The sequence below is a fragment of the Fundulus heteroclitus genome, chromosome 11 (assembly GCF_011125445.2).
Source record: "Fundulus heteroclitus isolate FHET01 chromosome 11, MU-UCD_Fhet_4.1, whole genome shotgun sequence".
In the NCBI taxonomy this organism is placed as follows: Eukaryota; Metazoa; Chordata; class Actinopteri; order Cyprinodontiformes; family Fundulidae; genus Fundulus; species Fundulus heteroclitus.
This window is the reverse complement of record NC_046371.1, coordinates 4,821,227-4,839,163: the sequence shown is the minus strand read 5'-3', so window position 1 is coordinate 4,839,163 and position 17,937 is coordinate 4,821,227. Positions and strand designations below refer to the sequence as shown.

At 38.9% G+C, this 17,937-nt stretch overlaps 1 protein-coding gene across 2 annotated transcripts in view; it reads left to right on the top strand.

The window, feature by feature from the left end:
- doc2b (double C2-like domains, beta) overlaps positions 1 to 17,937 on the top strand; it is a 228,646-nt gene that overhangs the window by 112,190 nt on the left and 98,519 nt on the right. For both annotated transcript variants that reach the window (XM_036142767.1, XM_021317502.2), the window contains exon 2: positions 12,136 to 12,215. In XM_036142767.1, coding sequence (XP_035998660.1) covers positions 12,136 to 12,215 — 80 coding nt within the window. The remainder of the gene's footprint in view (positions 1 to 12,135; positions 12,216 to 17,937) is intronic.

Here is a 17,937-nt window from a genome sequence, read left to right as displayed (position 1 = left end):
ATCAAGACAACAATTCTTATTGCCACATTGCCGCGGGCTGTATGTTTGACACCCCTGGTTTAGACATAGTTCAGACATACAGTTTAGACGTCCATTCCTGATGTTCTGTCCTGTGAGGGATCCCAGGATGTTCTCAGTCCAGACGGGATGTTTAGCCTCTCCTCAAGTTTCTGCCTCTGTTCTGGTGTCTCCTCCACTGGAATAAAACCGCCTTAGGAAGGGAAAGTTGTTAATGGGAGGTGTTGGGACATCTGTGGCTTTGTACATCTAGACCAGGGGCCTGCAACCTGCGTCTCTCTGGACCCTCCACTGTCGCCCTCACTAAACCAATTAAAAAATACTGTTAACTGACAAGGCAATAAGGGTGTTTTTCTGTATGGTTGTATGTAATATCTGCATATAATGTCTCCAACAGAAGGGTGTCAATGGTGCAAGTTTTTAACTATGTATGTGTTTTATATTTTTAATAAATAAGATAAACATGGAGTTTTATTGCTGAGGGGGTGGGTCAGAAAGAGAGTTCCTTTGTTCAAAACAGATTTTCCCCTCCTCCTAAAAACATGGGATGGTCTCACCCTTAAAAAGATGTGTTCAGACTTTTTAAAGTTAGACAGACTTCTCCACCGCGCGGGAAAACATCTTGTATGGTAATGTACTCTGTCTCCATATTTAATTTCTATGAATTAAATATGCATTTAAACTGTTCTACCTCTGATCAATGTTTTCTCATTTATTGCCAAATCTAAAACCGGGGTAAAAATGGGCCTTTAGAAGCGAAGTAGGATAAGGCCAATACTACAAAATCCACAGTGTCAATGGTGCAAGTTTTTAACTATGTATGCGTTTTATATTTTTAATAAATTAAATATCGTAATTTTCCATTATGGACACGGCTCACTCAACTGGCCTCCTATAAACTATATCATTTTTTACCAAACTCTCTCCTACACTGCAAGAAGGGAACTAAAAGTAGGTAAAATCTTCTTGAAATTAGTATATTTTTCCCTGATTTAAGCAGCTAAGTAAGAGTATTTGCCAATGGTGTTAGTATTTTTACCCCTAAAATAAGATGATTAGATATCCTGCACTTGAAATAAGATGATGGAGATGAATTATTTTAAGTGCAAATTTTTTTTTTCCATTGGCAAATAGTCTTATTTAGACCGGGGGGTAATTACCTCTGTCCTCTGCTCAAACCAGCATCGCAACCGGCTTTTATTTTCCTTTAGAATAAAACCTAAAAATGTCCTCTGCTGCTATCAGGCCACACTACAAACACAGAACTAAAAATAAGTAAAATTTTCTTGAAATGAGTGTATTTGTCCTTGATTTGAGGAGGTAAATAAGATGATCTGCCAATGGAATGAGTATTTTTACCCCTAAAATAAGATAATTAGATATAATGCACTTGAAATAAGTTGATGGAGATGAATTCTTCCTATTTTAAATGCAAAAATATTATTCCAGTGGAAGATTATCTTATTTACCTGCCCAAATAAAGTACAAATACACTCATTTCAAGAAGATTTTAACATATTTTTAGTTCTGTTTTTGCAGTGCAGTAATTACACTGTAAAAACAGACTAAACTAAACTAAAAATAAGTAATGCTTTTCTTGAAATGAGTGTATTTGTACTTTATTTGGGCAGGTAAAAAAGATAATCTGCCAATTGAATGAGATTTTTGCACTTAAAATAGGAAGAACTCTTCTCTATCAACTAATTTTAAGTGCATTATATCTAATTATCTTATTTTAGGAGAAAAAAAATACTCTTTCCTTTGGAAGATTATCTTATTTACCTGCCCAAAAAACGTACAAATACACTAATTTCATGAAAATTTTACTTATTTTTAGTTCTGTTTTTGCAGTGCAGTCATTAGGTCTTACAGCTGGCGGACGACTCGTCGGTCAGCAGCGCTCAGCGGGGGGTAATGGAGCTACGGCGGTGCGACCCGTAACTCTGACAGGTCGTCAATCAGAAACGCTTCTGTTCCTGTCGTCAGCGCCGTTAACACGACTCACACAGAGACGGCGGATCATAACGAGCCTCTGACACCAGCAACACGCCGCCTGTCACTTCGTCCGTCACACAGGCAGCGCTTACAGGCGGGGGGGGGGGGGGGGGGGGGGGGGGGCTGCTGCCCGCTCCCCCGGTAAAGGGTCAACGAAGTTAGGATTAAAGGAGGCGTCTTACGGTCGTTACTGGTTTGAGCCTCTAGGAGCCTCTAGATGGAGGTGTGGTTAACCTGAACTCTGGGAAATGCTGATTTATTTTTAATTTCCAGATCAGTTATGAGGAACTTTTCATGTCTTCTTCTATTTATTTCCTTTTTTATTCTTTTTATTGTCCTTTTCTTTTCGCTTTCTTTCACTTCTTTGTCTTATTCTCAATGTCTATCCTTCCCTCTCCTCCATCCTTACTCCCTCCATTTATTCCTGTCTTTTATTATTCCCTCCTTTCCTTCCTTTTATCCTTCCTTCCTTGCTCCCTCCCTTCCTCCATCCCTTCCTTCTATGCTTCACTCCTCCCTCCTTTCCTCCCTCCCTTCCTTACTCTCTCCCTCCCTTCTTCCTTGCCTCCATACCTCCTTTCTATCCCCCCTGCCTTCCTCGCTTCAATCCTCCCTCCTTCTTTTCCTTCTATTCTTCTTTACTTCCTCCCTTCCCCCTCCCCACCTCCCCCTCTCTCTCCTATGCTTCCCTTCCTTCCTTCTTTCCTTCCTTCCTTCCTTCCTTCCTTGCCCTCTACCCTTCTTTTTATCCTTCCCCCAACCTCCCTCCCTCTCTCCCCCCTTCCTTCCTCCCTCCTTTCCTTCCTTTCTTTTATCCTTCCCTTCGTCCCTTCCTTCTATCTTTCTTCCCTCCCTCCCTCCCTTCTATCTTTCCTTCCTTCCTTCCTTCCTTCCTCCCGCCCTCTCTCTCCTTTCCTTCCTTCCTTCAATGCTTCACTTTTTCCTCCCTTCCTTGTTCCCTTCCTTACTCTCTCCCTCCCTTCTTCCTTGCCTCCATACCTCCTTTCTATCCTCCCCTGCCTTCCTCGCTTCAAACCTCCCTCCCTCTTTTCCTTCTATCCTTCTTTACTTCGTTCCTCTCTGTTTCTCCCCCTTCCTTACTCCCTTCATCCCTTCCCCCTCCACAACTCCCTCTCTCTCTCCTATGCTTCCCTTCCTTCCTCCCTCCCTTCTTTCCTTCCTTCCTTCCTTCCTTCCTTCCTTCCTTCCTTCCTTCCTTCCTTCCTTCCTTCCTTCCTTCCTTCCTTCCTTCCTTCCTTTCTTTTATCCTTCCCTTCATCCCTTCCTTCTATCCTTCTTCCCTCCCTTCCTTCTATCTTTCCTTCCTTCCTCCCGCCCTCTCTCTCCCTTCGTCCCTTCCTTCTATCTTTCTTCCCTCCCTCCCTCCCTTCTATCTTTCCTTCCTTCCTTCCTTCCTTCCTCCCGCCCTCTCTCTCCTTTCCTTCCTTCCTTCTATGCTTCACTTTTTCCTCCCTTCCTTGTTCCCTTCCTTACTCTCTCCCTCCCTTCTTCCTTGCCCCCTCACACTTTCTTTATATTCTCCCCTGCCTTCCTCGTTTCAGTCCTCCCTCCCTCTTTCCCTTCTATCTTTTCTCACTTACTTCCTCTCTGTCTCCTACTTCTATTCTTCCTTGCATCCTCTCTTCCCCTCCCCACCTTCCTACTTTTCTATCCTTCCTTCCTTCCTTCCTTCCTCCCTCAGGATGTATCTTCCACTATCTCAGCAACCTTTCCTAGAGGAGGAACTAGCCGCCCGCTACTTTCTTTGCTCTCCTCTCCAGGAGTGTTTTAGTCTCTCAGGTTTCAGATCATCTCGTCTGCATGACTTTCTGTCTCGTCTGACTGCTGCATGTTTCTGCTACGAGGCAAAGCGTCGTCTGAGATTTGCTCAGGTTAATGTGCCTTGAGATCGGCCCACATGAGCGCTCGCTCTGTGTGTTTGTGGGTTAATGGATCCTGATGGAAGAAATGGAGTGAACCACTTCCAATCAAATGTACCTTTTATTTTATAGCTTAATAAACAGCAACAGACGACAGCTGCAAAGGATTTACGCTGAGAGCTTGTAAAAAAAAAAAAAAAAAAACTTTTATTACATTATTACAAAACACAATAAATTAAATGCTCTGCTGTTTTATTCATCACCGACTTTGAACTTTTCACTGACCTTTCAGCAGATGTTTCCTTTTCTTTGCGGCCGCATGAGTCCGCCGCCTGAAATCCCCGTTAGAAGATAAAAAATTGGCCGCTTCAAAATGGTGCTTCAAGCAGCGCCTCAGATAGGCCGAGTCTTCCCCAGAACACCAATCATTTCACACAGCAGGGAAAAAATTGCAATATTCTGTTGTAGAAGTGATGATCACGTTGTAAACATCTTAACTTCAGCCAGTTCTCATTATTCCCACATAGTTACAGGCATTGTTCTGTCTCCAGTCTGACTTATTCTGGTGGTTTTATTTTGCCTCAGACATATAAACGAAGGCATAATCACACATTTCAAGTCAATTTACTTTTGACTCATAACTCTGAAATAAAAAGACCCGGCTGGAAGTAATCATTATATTCTTTTGTTCCTTCTTTTAGTGGCAGTTATGTTATGGTTCGTTTTATTTCACTTAAATTGGTTAATTATTGCTTTCAATACAGTTAAGTAGCTACTTGAATTGAAGTAGACCCCGTTTCCACCTTTTCCCTGAGTGTCACATAAATTAGGCTGCGCAGCAAGCAGGAAATACAGCTTCACTGTGTTATACACTCCCGTGGAGTTCCCAGCCCCGTTGCGTCTGACTGAGCTGAATTTAGCCCACAGCTGTTGGCCTCATGCAAAACACGGATATGAGCAAAACATTCGTAACTTGCTTCCTAGCATCCTGCTGCTGCCGCCCCGAAAATAAATAAAGAGACAAACACAAGCTGGAGATTAGGCAGCAGAGTTTAAAGCAGAGGACCCATCTAAAAAGATACTCTTTAAAATACTTCAGTCAGTTTTTAATTTATTTAAAGGAGCAATAAGTAAGATATTTACTGTAAAATCAACTTAAATCATTCTCATTTGTCATCTGGGATGTTAGTAACATTCCCTATAAACAATCGGTCCTCTCCATCAACAATATCTTAGTCACGTTTTTCTCCTTTCAAACCTAGAGGTACGGCCACTGAGCTATATTATACACTGGAGTGCTAATCGCCCGCTGTTAGAACGAGTCGCTTTGAAGCCACCAGCCGCCATATTGGTACTCCCTATTTCCCCCCAGTAACTAGGGAATATGTGCGCTACAGCATCGAATAACGAGGATTTTCTCATGTTCAGGGGGGGCTTAAAACTTTTAAAATGTCAAATGCCATATACTTTTATGTTATGTTCTAAAACTATCAAGTACTGAGAAACTTGTGCTGAAATATTTTGCATTTTATTTATTTAAATATATATATATATATAACATTTATAAATATATAAATAACACTATACAAAAACATATATTTACATATATGTATACATATATATATATTTAATATGAATAACATGTAAAATATTTCAGCAGCTAATTTCCTAGTAGTTGATAGTGTTAGTACATCCACTGACTGTAGAATTAACTATGAAACGTTTTCACACAGCCAGAAAACTGCTTGTTGTTGCAACCAAATCCTATTAGATTCTGTGAGAGTAGGGAGTAGCAAGATGGCGGCCAGTGACTTCAGTTTTTCGGCAAAATCAGCACTCCAGTGTATTATATAGCTCAGTGCGTACGGTCCAGAACTACTGGAGTGTAGCCCGTGTTTACTTCCTGGTTCCTCAGCCAATCATATGAGAGTTCCCAGGGCTCCCAACACAGAGCGCAGCATTTTGGTATTTTATTTTGGCAAATAAAAAGCAGCAGCCTAAAACAGAAGGGAACCATAAAGGACAGAAACACATCAGAGATGCTCTCCAAACCTGTGGGTACTCTAACTGGGCTTTTGTCAAATCAGCGAGAAAATCCAAAAGACACGCTGCAGAACATAATGGTGAGAAGTTGTGGAGTGTTGCTGGAGTCTCTGAAAAACTCAAGAGGATTTTCTCTAAACACAAAATCCCTCAGACAGAGGCTGGTGCATCCTAAGGACAAAACCCCCAAACCTAAGATGAGCGGAGTGGTGTCTGCAGTTCAGTCAGTGAGGAATGTTCTGATCTTTATATTGGAGAAACCAAACAACCTCTCCACAGACGCATGGCTCAACACAGGAGAGCTACCTCCTCAGGACAACACTCTGCTGTCCACCTACACCTAAAGGACAAAAGACACTCTTTTGAGGAACAAAATGTCCACATTTTGGACAAAGAAGACAGATGGTTTGAAAGGAGTGTGAAGGAAGCCATCTACGTTAAGAGAGAAAAACCAACCTTAAACAGAGGAGGAGGACACAGGTTCCAACTCTCAAAAAACTTACTATACAGCTATAGGGTTGATTCTGGCCAATCATCACCTCAATCATCACCCTCATACAAGTGATCAAAACATTGAAAACAAGAAAGCTTTCTGGATAGGAAGCGAATCGTCTTCAAACTTCGGAAAAAAGTCCAGTTGTTTTTTTTTACTTTTTTTGGAATGACCTGTAAACATGGAAGCCAGAAAGAGAAGTGGACCAGAAATAGAACATAATAAAATATCATAAACCCGTCCTGTGTTAGTAAAAAATTCAGTGGGTTTTCACAGCAGCAACGGACCGTTGAGTAAATGCCGGGTGTCCCTGAAAGACATTGTGTTGTTCCGAATTTAACCACTAGGTGTCATTATTACTTATAGCTCCTTTAAAAGACACATTAATGAGCGTTAATACCGGGTGGAGTCGGAATATAACGGATAATGTTCACAGGACAGCAAATTTCCATCCATTGTCCCTTAGTAGGTCGCTTATACAAAATTATAGACATAGAGACAAACTATGCAGGAAAATTAAGCACATGGAGAAAAACAGCCAGTGTAAAGTTCAGCTACTACAATGTTTTGGGTTAGATAGATAGATAGATAGATAGATAGATAGATAGATAGATAGATAGATAGATAGATAGATAGATAGATAGATTAAAAATAGGATCCAATGAGTGGCACTTTGCCTGCTGCCTGGAGCAGATCCAAACATTAGACACCTCTCTGAAAACAGAAACAAACATCACACGCCTCACACATTTAACAGTTTCTCCACACACAGTTAAAATCAGGCTAAAACACTTGTATGGGAAAGAGTAAAACATGTGGCTGCTGTGTGTGTAAAAATACATGCATGTACAAATTAAACGCATAACCACAGGGCAAATAATAAAGTGAAGTGCACGACTGACTGCTGCAGCACATCAGCTACATGAAACCAGTCCAGCTGTAATTTCCATTCTGATTTGTTTTAAAGCCAGGGGTGTCCAAAGAGCCACCAGGGGGTTAATTTGACGCCCCCGACCAAAGTTCAGTAATGGCATGAATTTGGTTTATCAGCTAAGGCAGTTGATGCAGATGCACATTTTTAAAAAAAAGATGTTAGGATGCAAATTTCCCTCATTGGAAGCGTTTCGAAAAAGACCCTGACAAATTAAAAGCCTTTAAGATAGAAAATGTAAGTATTCATCTTACCCAGGACTATGGGGGGTTGGTCGTTGATTTGCATCTGACTGAGAATGTGCTTAGAAACAGCAGCGCTCCAGCTGCAGGTTGCTCAGTACGAGACATCAGAACTGACAAAGACTCCTGGATAGGTGGCCAAACGTTTTCAGAACTGAACGAAAGTCTGGTAGCCTCAGATTTAAGCTGAAGGTATACCAAGGTTTTATTTTTTAAAGTTACAGTACACCGTTTAAATTTCTTTGGTTTGTTTTCTAGAGGTTTGTCCAGCCATAATAAGAGTTGCTTAGCTTTCCCTCTCCCTAACCTGCTTCTCTACTGATCGCTCTGACACAGTTTCCTTGCTCACAGAAAAGAAAACATTGATCATTCTGATTAAAGGTGTTTCCACACTTCATACACTTAAAAACACTTTACATAGGGTTTGTGAGGTAAAATCCAGGAGGATTTATTTTGTGTTTTTGAAGGATGTTTGTCGCTTTTGATGTGCTCCCGTTCTGAATAATTCGCTCTGATTGAGTTCGATGGCATCAAATTATCAGTTTTCTGCTGCGTCATGACCGGTTACGTTACTTTTCTATGAAGACGACTCACTTATTTCTGTTTTTTATATTTAAGCATTAACTGAACATCTGCAAATTAAATTTCTGTGTTCGGTAAGTGCGCCGAAGTAATCAGATAATTATTAGTCAAACGGTAAAGGGATGCCTTTACTTTCACTTCTATTTCCAGCCCTTGTTTGCATTTCACAGAGTGAGATCAAGGGTCACTGCTGCAATATTATACACATAGCAGAAGAGTTTATGAAACGCTTTATTTAGTCAGGAAACAAAATAAGTAAATCATTGTGTGTTTATGGTTCTGTTTGTGTTGGCCGTGAACTCAGCTTTATCCAGGAGCAACATTGATTCACTGAGTTTTAGTGGATTCAGGAGCACTTTAATCACAAAGTGAGACTTAAATCTAAACTTAAGGAATTTAATGCTATGGAAGCGAACCAGCTATTGATTTCAAGTAAAACTGATCAAGATCTCCCTGTGTTTTGCCATTTCTACTTTGAGCTGTGGAGGACTTTGACCCCACAAAGGGAGCTTTAAACTGGATTCACTTGATGGTAACTCTTACAAACAACATGTTGGACAATAAGGCTTCAGTTATGACATTAAACTCCTTTGTCTACTTCATTTAAAACAAAGTACAAGGCCTGATTCATCCCTCGTTACGTGGCTCTGATTTTTTTTATTTATTTTTTTAAGGAGGTAAAACATGTAGGAGGTGTTGGTATCTGCAAGTACGTCACAAATTCAGACAAACTAAAGTTGTTTACAGCTCATATGTATTTATAACAAAGTGTGAATAAAACAAAGGGAGCGTTTTTTGCCCAAAGGCAAAACAGAGAAAGATCAGGTTAAACAAGCATCTTCTGACCTAGAAGTTAGTTTGAGCTGCTTCACTGCTGCCTGCATCCTCTCGCACCTCTCCAGTGGCTGAGGAACCACATAATCAGCAACAGTGCGACCAAATTTAGTTCTTTAAATTAGCAAAATCTAAAGTTTTAGCTGCCAACCTCTGTTTGAGTTGACATAGTGACCCTCTGAGATCTACAAGGCAAGTAGCCAGATCATAAGATGCCACATGAAAACACTGAACGTCTGTTTTAACCAAACAGACGTTTGGTTAAAAAAAAACATTCCAGTGAGCAAATTATTATCACACGGTTTGGAATGGGAGTGACAAGGTAACAGGGCTGTAAGCCTCATGCTTTAATTTATTGGCATGAACATAGAAAGTGACCCAACACTACACTGCAAAAACTGAACTAAAAATAAGTACAATCTTCTTAAAATTAATGTATCTGTCCTTGATTTGACCAGGTAAATAAGATGACCTGCCAATGGAATAAGATTTTAGCTCTTAAAATAGGAACAACTCATCTCCATCGTCTAATTTCAAGTGCAGGATGTCTAATTATCTTATTTTAGAGGTCAAAATACTCATTCCATTGGCAAATAATATTTATTCACCTGCTCAAATCAAGGACAAAAACCCAAATTTTAAGAACATTTTACTTATTTTAAGGTCTGTTTTTGCAGTGTAAACAAATCCATATTTTTTTTTCAAATGCATTGCAAAAACAGAACTAAAAATAAGTCAAATTTTCTTGAACTTAGTGTCTTTGTTCTTGATTTAAGCAGGTAAATAAGATGATCTGCCAATTGAATGAGTATTTTGACCCCTAAAATAAAATAGTTAGATATACTGCACTTGAAATAAGATGACAGAGATGAGTTGTTCTTATTTTAAGTGCAGAAATCTTATTCCAATGGCAAATCATCTTATTTGTGTGCTCAAATCAAGGACAACTACACTCAGTTTAAGAAAACTGTACTTATTTTTAGTTTAGTTTTTGCAGTGTGTAACAGATGTGCAAAAATTATTAAAGATAAAGAACAATGACATGACATATCCCTGCCTACTTTAGGAATGCAAATAACGCAGGAGTCAAATAATATGGGAAAATATGTATTTAACGAATAAATCAAACAAGGAATCAGACCTTGCTCTGTCAGTGTCTGCAGGCTGGTCTCTGCCCTGACTCCTGGCCTTCTCCCTGCGCTGCCTTTTACAATACAGAATAAAATATTTTAGAGTGTGAATGAAGAGTTACTCTGAAACTTCAGTGAAAACCCTCTCCTGATAACTGCTCAGCTTCTCCTTGCACATAGATGTAGTTTACTCAGCAAGTTTCTCCTTACCTGTGAAGACCCAGCATCAGTGCTTCCTGCTTCTGCTCTTAATATTGTGGCAGTAAAGACTTATTTTAAATATGTGGAAAGCCACAATGAGCACAAGTTCTGCACAGAAATTAAAGACATTTCTGTTTATTCTCACCATGAACTAACTAGCAAGGGATGCAACACAGAAGCAAGGCAAGGCAAATTTATTTTTATAGCACATTTCAGTACAGACACAATGCAAAGTGCTTTACATGATTAAAATATATGATAATAAAACAGAATAAAAGCAAGCAGGAATAAAATGTAGAAACAAAATAGAACACGGGAGAATAGAAACTAAAAGCAAAAATTTAAAACAGTTGCACTACAAAGTTTAACTAATGATGTTTCGGTAAAACAGTTTAACTAGAACTTAACCTTGTTTTAAAAGAACTTTTAGTACTTTTACAGTTTTCTGGGAGTTTGTTCCAGATCAGTGGAGCATAGGAACTAAATGCTGATTCTCCATGTCTGGTTCTGGTTCTGGTTCTGCAAAGCAGGCTGGATCCTGCATTATTAGTTTCCTGCCACATAGTTTTGCATTTAGCCCAAAAAGTTCACATTTGGTCTCATCTGACCAGAGCGTCTTCTTCCACCTTCACTCTACATGGTTTGTCACAAACCTTAAACAGGAATTTTTACCGTATTTTTTCAAAATGACTCCTAATTCTTGCCGCTATTGCATAAAGGGTAAATCTCTACAGTGCATGACACCTGAGCTGTCGATCTGCAGCTCCTCCAGAGCTACCATGGTCCTCCAGGTTGCATCTCTGATTAATGCTCTCCTTGTCCAGGTGGACGTCTTGGTACACTACAAAATGGGAACTAAAAATAAGTAAAATTTTCTTGAAATTAGAGTATTTTTCCTTGATTTGAGCAGCTAAATAAGATTATTTGCCAATGGAATGAGTATTCTTACCCCTAAAATAAGGTTATTAGCTATTCTGCACTTGAAATAAGATGGTGGAGATGAATTGTTATTATTTTAAGTGCAAAAATCTTATTACATTGGCAAATAGTCTTATTTAGAGTATTTTTTCAAGGAAAAATACTCTAATTTCAAGAAAATTTTACTTATTTTTAGTTCCCTTTTTGCAGTGTAGGTCTGCAGGTGGTCCATCCTCGCTCCACGTCCAGAGAGCTGGAAGAAGTCCAAAGCTTAGGATGTTGTTGTAGAACCTGATCCTGCTTTAAACTGGACCAGAACCTCCTGACCGTCTGCTGGGTTCCTAGGTCTTCATGGTGCTGGTTGCTCTCTAATGTTCAATGAAGAACCTCAGAGGCCAGAAACAGAGCAGCAGCCTCTAAACTAAAGTTAAATGACAAAATGGTGGAATATATTTTACTAATTTGGTGACTTTTGGGGACAGTTGTATTCAACATTTTATTCAGCGGTGTCAGAGTGAAGGGAACAAATGAAATATTGTATAAATCTCTTCCACTAAAATCCCAATGGTATACACGGATGTGTGGAACCTGCCGGTAGGCCTAAAAGTGGACGGGGTTTGAACACTTTTGCAAGTCATTGTATCTGTGATTTCTTATGCATGCATGGGGGAATGTTGTGTAAGAACACCAGTGATTAAACGCACCACGAGAGCTCCCTTTAGGGCTTTCACTTGAAATGACCCTAATCAGCCAAGCAGAGAGGGGTTAATACTCTCCTGAGTCGTCGCTTCTGTCTGTGTGCCACAAAGGCTTTTCTTTCAGCGTCTAATTTATCGTAACTCCGTCTCGTCTCATTCTGTCTTTACAGCCACTCTGGGAACCCTGGAGTTTAGTTTGCAGTATGACCAGGAGAACAACGCACTGCACTGCACCATTAACAAGGCCAAGGTGAGCCATTACAGTTAAAATCATCACGTTTTGCCTTTCTAGGCCTGCTGAGTATGTAAGAAACATGTACTTTATGAAGCTTTACTTCACCCAATGTTCACTGAAATAAAACACCTGCTGCTGGTGCAGGTCAGAAAATACAGATTAATATGAACTGATGGCTTTTAGCGTGTATTTCTCCAGGTTATCTAGCTGTTTGGATTTATACTGGAGATTTTTTATTCCTGCAACAGTTAAACGTATTTTACACATCCCACAGTTTACCTCTGAGGGAGATGTTTACAATCTCTGCCAATGGGACTGGAATAGTTTCATAGCGTTGTTGTCATAAAATGAGTTAATAAAGACATTTACTGTAACAACAGCTACTCCCACGAATCCCACTCAGTCTGGAAATGTCTGAAATGTGATTCAAGTAATTTCTCTCTTTTAAGGTCTGGACAACAAAAAAAAAAAAAGGAAAACGAGGCTGAAGAAAATAATTTGCTTTTCCTGTTCAGTTGCCTTTACCGGTCTCGAGGTTTTAACACAGTTTAAAGTCGCTCATTACTGTTATCATGGTTATGCTCTTTTAAAAGTAAAGTTTTCAATCTAAAAGTAAAGAGCAGTGCCTCTGTTAGCCAGAGCGCAGGCTCGCTAACCCAGCTAGTTAGGATCCTAATATTAGCTTCCTAATTAGCTCGCTAACCGAACCCAGCTAATATTAGCTTCCTAATTAGCTCGCTAACCGAGCCCAGCTAATATTAGCTTCCTAATTAGCTCGCTAACCGAGCCCAGCTAATATTAGCTTCCTAATTAGCTCGCTAACCGAGCTAAGCTACTATTAGCTTCCTAATTAGCTCGCTAACCGAGCCCAGCTAATATTAGCTTCCATTGTTGCTCCATAAGGAGCTCGACAGCAAGAGATGATTCTGCTAAATTCATGGGGTGTTTATTCCATATTTTTATTTATGTCTCCCGCCGCTGTCTATATCCCTTTAGAAATCTTTAAAAATTGTAACTTTTTTTTTTTTGGCTCACGCTGATTTAAATTTGATCTACTTTATTTCTGCTGTCATGAGGCTGAAGTAGCAGACTGTCATAGACAACAATTATTATAGCTAATAATATTATTTTAGCAGTAGCAGCAAGCTAACAGGGTTTCCGCCGGGTCGTAAATTTAGAAATCAAAATATAAGTCCTCAAAAAAATCTTAAATTTATAGAATTATCACGTTCAACTTGTAAATATTTTATTAAGTTATACATTTCTTAGCCAATTTAACACTATTCATTTCTAAAAATCTGGCTGCTTGGTGCAATAATCACCAAGGAGGCGCGTTGGACTGGACTGGTGTTGGTACCAGATCGGCTCGGGTGGTCAGCGCCTCCTCATGACGTCACTATATGGCAACTCCACTCAAACAAACTACATTGCGCCTGCGGTCTCTATTTGTAACAAATCAATTTTATTCAGTCAATGTACGGTGATCATTTGGCATTATCGGTTATTTGATCAAATACCTATAATACATTAAAACACATCCCATTATTGTAATAGGGACACATAAAAGTAATGCAAACTAGTTTGCATTTCTTTTATCTTGTATCTGATATGTTCATACTTGTATCTTGTATCTCTTATCTTGTATCTGATATGTTCATACCATGTTCAACATTTGTAAAAAAAAAAAAAAAAAATACTATTTAAATAACTGTATGATCAAGAAGATAAAAGTAAAACATTAATTACCATAATTTGACTTACCTTCAAGGTATTGTGGGCAATTTGCACATGCACAACAGCATCCCACCTCTGCTCAGAGGAATTGGTTTAAAGAATCTCCCAAATACAAGGCTTTTCTAATAAATAACACGACTCAGGTATTTGGTCAAATAACCGACAGTGCCAAATGATCACCGTACATTAACGAAATAAAATTGATTAAGTGTAGTTTGTTTGAACGGAGTTGCCATATAGTGACGTCATCGGGAGGCAAAAGATAATGGAGAATTTCTTAGTAAAAATTGTCCATGTTTACAAACCGCAATCCCGCTCTCGAAGAAAACCTACAATCTCACTATACTTACATTAGTAAGTTGTCTGGACCAATCACAATGTTTTGCGTAATCGTGCAAACGTTAAGCCAATCATGTATAGTGACGTCATCACGAGGTGCAGGGCCCTGAGCAGATCTGGTACCTACACCGGTTCTGGTCGAGCTGGACGATTTCTGTCTTTTCAGTGCAGAGAAAATAAATGGAAATAAATTTTTTTTATTAAAAGGCACGGACAGTAGAACAAGGTGTCGACTTGTGGCACGGCCAGTCTTTTCAGGTGTAGGCTTCCACTCCAGGGGGTAAGAGCAGATTACAATTCTCCCGTTGGTTTGAAGCAGTTTGAAGTTGGCTGCCCTCTCTCTATGCCCCCACTTTAGAAAAATCCTTTAATTCAGAGATAATCTTCCGTTTTGTCTAAACAAGTTTAAATGAGTGCATCGTTAGACACGTCCGTGCGTTGCCCTCTGCGCAGAAGAAGAACACGCAGTGACGTGCATCTGATACCTGTTGTTCCTCCGGGGCTCATCGCTGCCCCCTATCACTGGGGCTCGGTACTTTTTGCCTCGTTCAACATATTTTAATCACACATCGATGGCCGATTACAAAAACTAAACATGTCACACACATTAATTATATTCTAGACCACACTTGTCAAACTCAAGGGCCGTGGGCCAAATTTGGCCAATCAAGGCAATTTATTCGGCCCTCAAGAGCCAAAAAAGGCGTATCATGTCATAAAGTAGAGACATATCTTCTTTTAAAGTGTATAAAGTGGTTAAAACTGAGCCTCCTGTAGCAAATGTTTTTTTTAACTGTGTAGTAACAGCATCCTGCCACTAGATGTCAGTTTTCCCACAACACATTAAAACAACCCAGAAATGTCCATAAAGAGAAAAAGTGATGCAGAATGATGAGTTTAAAGTGTAACTCAACCCAAAACAACCTTTTCTGCAGATAAACTGTATAAATTGGGCCTAAGGTGCTACTTTTATGTTACTGTGCATTTTTTATACGTCTATGTGAACTGAAATGAATTTATGAAATCAAAAGTATCATCTATACATGTGGCACAGCACCATCACTGTCTCACCTCGTCCTTCTCCCATCTATTTCAACAGGTAATGCATAAACTCAGCAATTCTGACCATAAAAATGTTAAAATTGTGCTGTAAACAAATTTTACAGTCAAATAATTTTATAATTTCAGTGTTAGTATTCGATTTGATTCCCCTGACTGCACGTCATTGAATTATTAAAGCTACATTTCTGCTGTTGGTGAATAATCCCACCATGTTGTCAGATGATTTTAGACAACTCTTCTGTTCTTGTAGGTTTTTCTCCATTAACTGAGCTGTAAACTTCAGTTTTGTAATTACTGGAGCTTGGACTGCGTCTGCTTAAATAATGTCACAGTGTTCGCGCTTGGTTCATCACTCTTTGACTTTTTGCTGGCACAGATTATTTTCTGTTCTTCTCATCTTCATTAAACTGATCCTGCAATTATGAGCGAAGAAGTGCAGCATCAGTTCCTTGATTGCAGCAACATCCGCTCCAAAGCCAAAATGTTCCTTTTGTTAAACAGTCCTTATGGTAATGATCATAGACTAATCAGTGGAGATGGTGATTAACCAGCTCGCTGGACAGGTTGAACAAATAAACGTCTTTTGTTTTTCATCATCTTTTTATGATATACAGGAGTAAATTGTGTTTTTTTTTTTTTTTGCTGTGATGAAGTGATGTCGCCGTCAGCAACTCTAACTCTTGTCTGCATGAATAGCTGGTTTGGAGGAAACTGGGCTTCAGAGGAGCCGTTCTTGGCAGCGCTGTCTGACAGCAGAGCGGGCAGAAGGCCACGTTGATTTATGGTTGTTATTTTCTATACTGCTCTGCATCCAGACTTCAGCTGCTGCCTAGCCAGGCTCTGAGAATGAAATTTGCTCTTTCATATATGTTGCTATGTAGCCGTTCCCACTGTGTGATTAGTTTGCTAAACCCCGGTGTTGGTCTTTCTAATCGTCAATTTCTTTCGCTGACACACCTCCAATAAAACCAGTTAAGCATTCATTCAATTATGAGATGCCGATAAATGATCAAACTTCAGGTTGGGTTCAGTAAAATGTTCCTCTAAATTCACAGAAGTGGTTAAAGTGGCTTCAAGTTAAGCTTGAAAGCAGTTTTTTTTCTTAAACTAAGAAATAATAGCGAGTTACACACTGCAAAAAGGGAACTCAAAGTAGATAAAATCCTCTTGAAATGAGTGTATTTTCATTGATTTGAGCTGGTAAATCAGACTATTTGCCAATGGAATAAGATTTTTGCACTTAAAATAAGAACAATTCATCTCCAACTTATTTCAAGTGCTGGATGTCTAATTATCTTATTTTAGTGGTTGATATACTCATTCCATCGGCAAATAGTCTTATTTAGCTGCTCAAATCAAGGAAAATATATTAATTTTAAGAACATTTAACCTATTTTTAGTTCTCTTTTTGCAGTGCATGAACAGTTCTTACAATCATTCAGTTTATTTTAACCGTTGTTTTATCATACAGACATTTCAGCGAATGGATTTTCTGTAATTCCTCCAGGGTTAATATCATAGCGGCTCAAATAATCTGTTCTTGTGTTCCTTGTGGCTAAGCTTTATGCTCTTTGTTTTATTTGTTATTAAATATTTTTTAAATATCAGAAAAAAAACCAGTCCACACTGCAAAAAGGTAATTTTAGGTAAGTAAGATTTTCTTAAAATTAGTGTATTCGTCCTTGATTTGAGCAGGTAAATAAGATCATCTGCCAATGGAATGAGTATTTTGACCTCTAACGTAAGATAATTAGGTATATTGCACTTGAAATAAGATGGTAAGGATGAGTTAATCCTATTTTAAGTGCAAAAAATCTTATTCCATTGGCAGATAAACATATTTACATGCTCAAATCAAGGACAAATACACTCATTTCAAAAGCATTTTACTTACTTTTAGCTCCATTTTTGCAGTGCAACTCTCATCCTGTCTTGAACTCATTAAAAGTGTAGAACTACATATGACACTCATAATAACGAGCACGTCATTAACACACACCTGCATTTAGGCAAAGAAGAAACATATAGGATCAGGCAACCAAATTCACAACATTTCACACACAGACATGAAACAGATATAAGTTGATCAGTTGAACTCTTAACCCCATGTGGGGTGTTTCCATTTGACATTGACACTTGACTAATTTTAGACATTTCAAAATAAAGACATTTATGAGTGTTAGGAAACAGCATTTAATGTGCAAGTTTTTTTTCCTTTTCTGCCACACAATAACTACTATTTTGAATACGTCCTAAAACCTGCCAAATTTTGTGGAAATCAGCCCAAATTTTAGCCACTTTTTTCCAGCCCGTGTTCCAAAGAACCCCAACTGGGCAGAAACCGACCCAATCTGGCGTCAATGTCTGTGACATATCGTCAGATAACAAGTAAGATAATGTTGCTAAAGTGGCGTTGATTTGTTGAGGCCAAGCTTAACACTAAGAAATATATTTTATAGAAGGAAACGTAACAGTAATAAGGTTATTGAAATGTCTAAAAGGGATTTTTATCTTCTTTATGTTTTTGAGGATCTTTTCCCGCATTATTTTTCATGTCTTCATGACACTTTGAATTTGACTTTTGTTCATTTGATGTAGAACT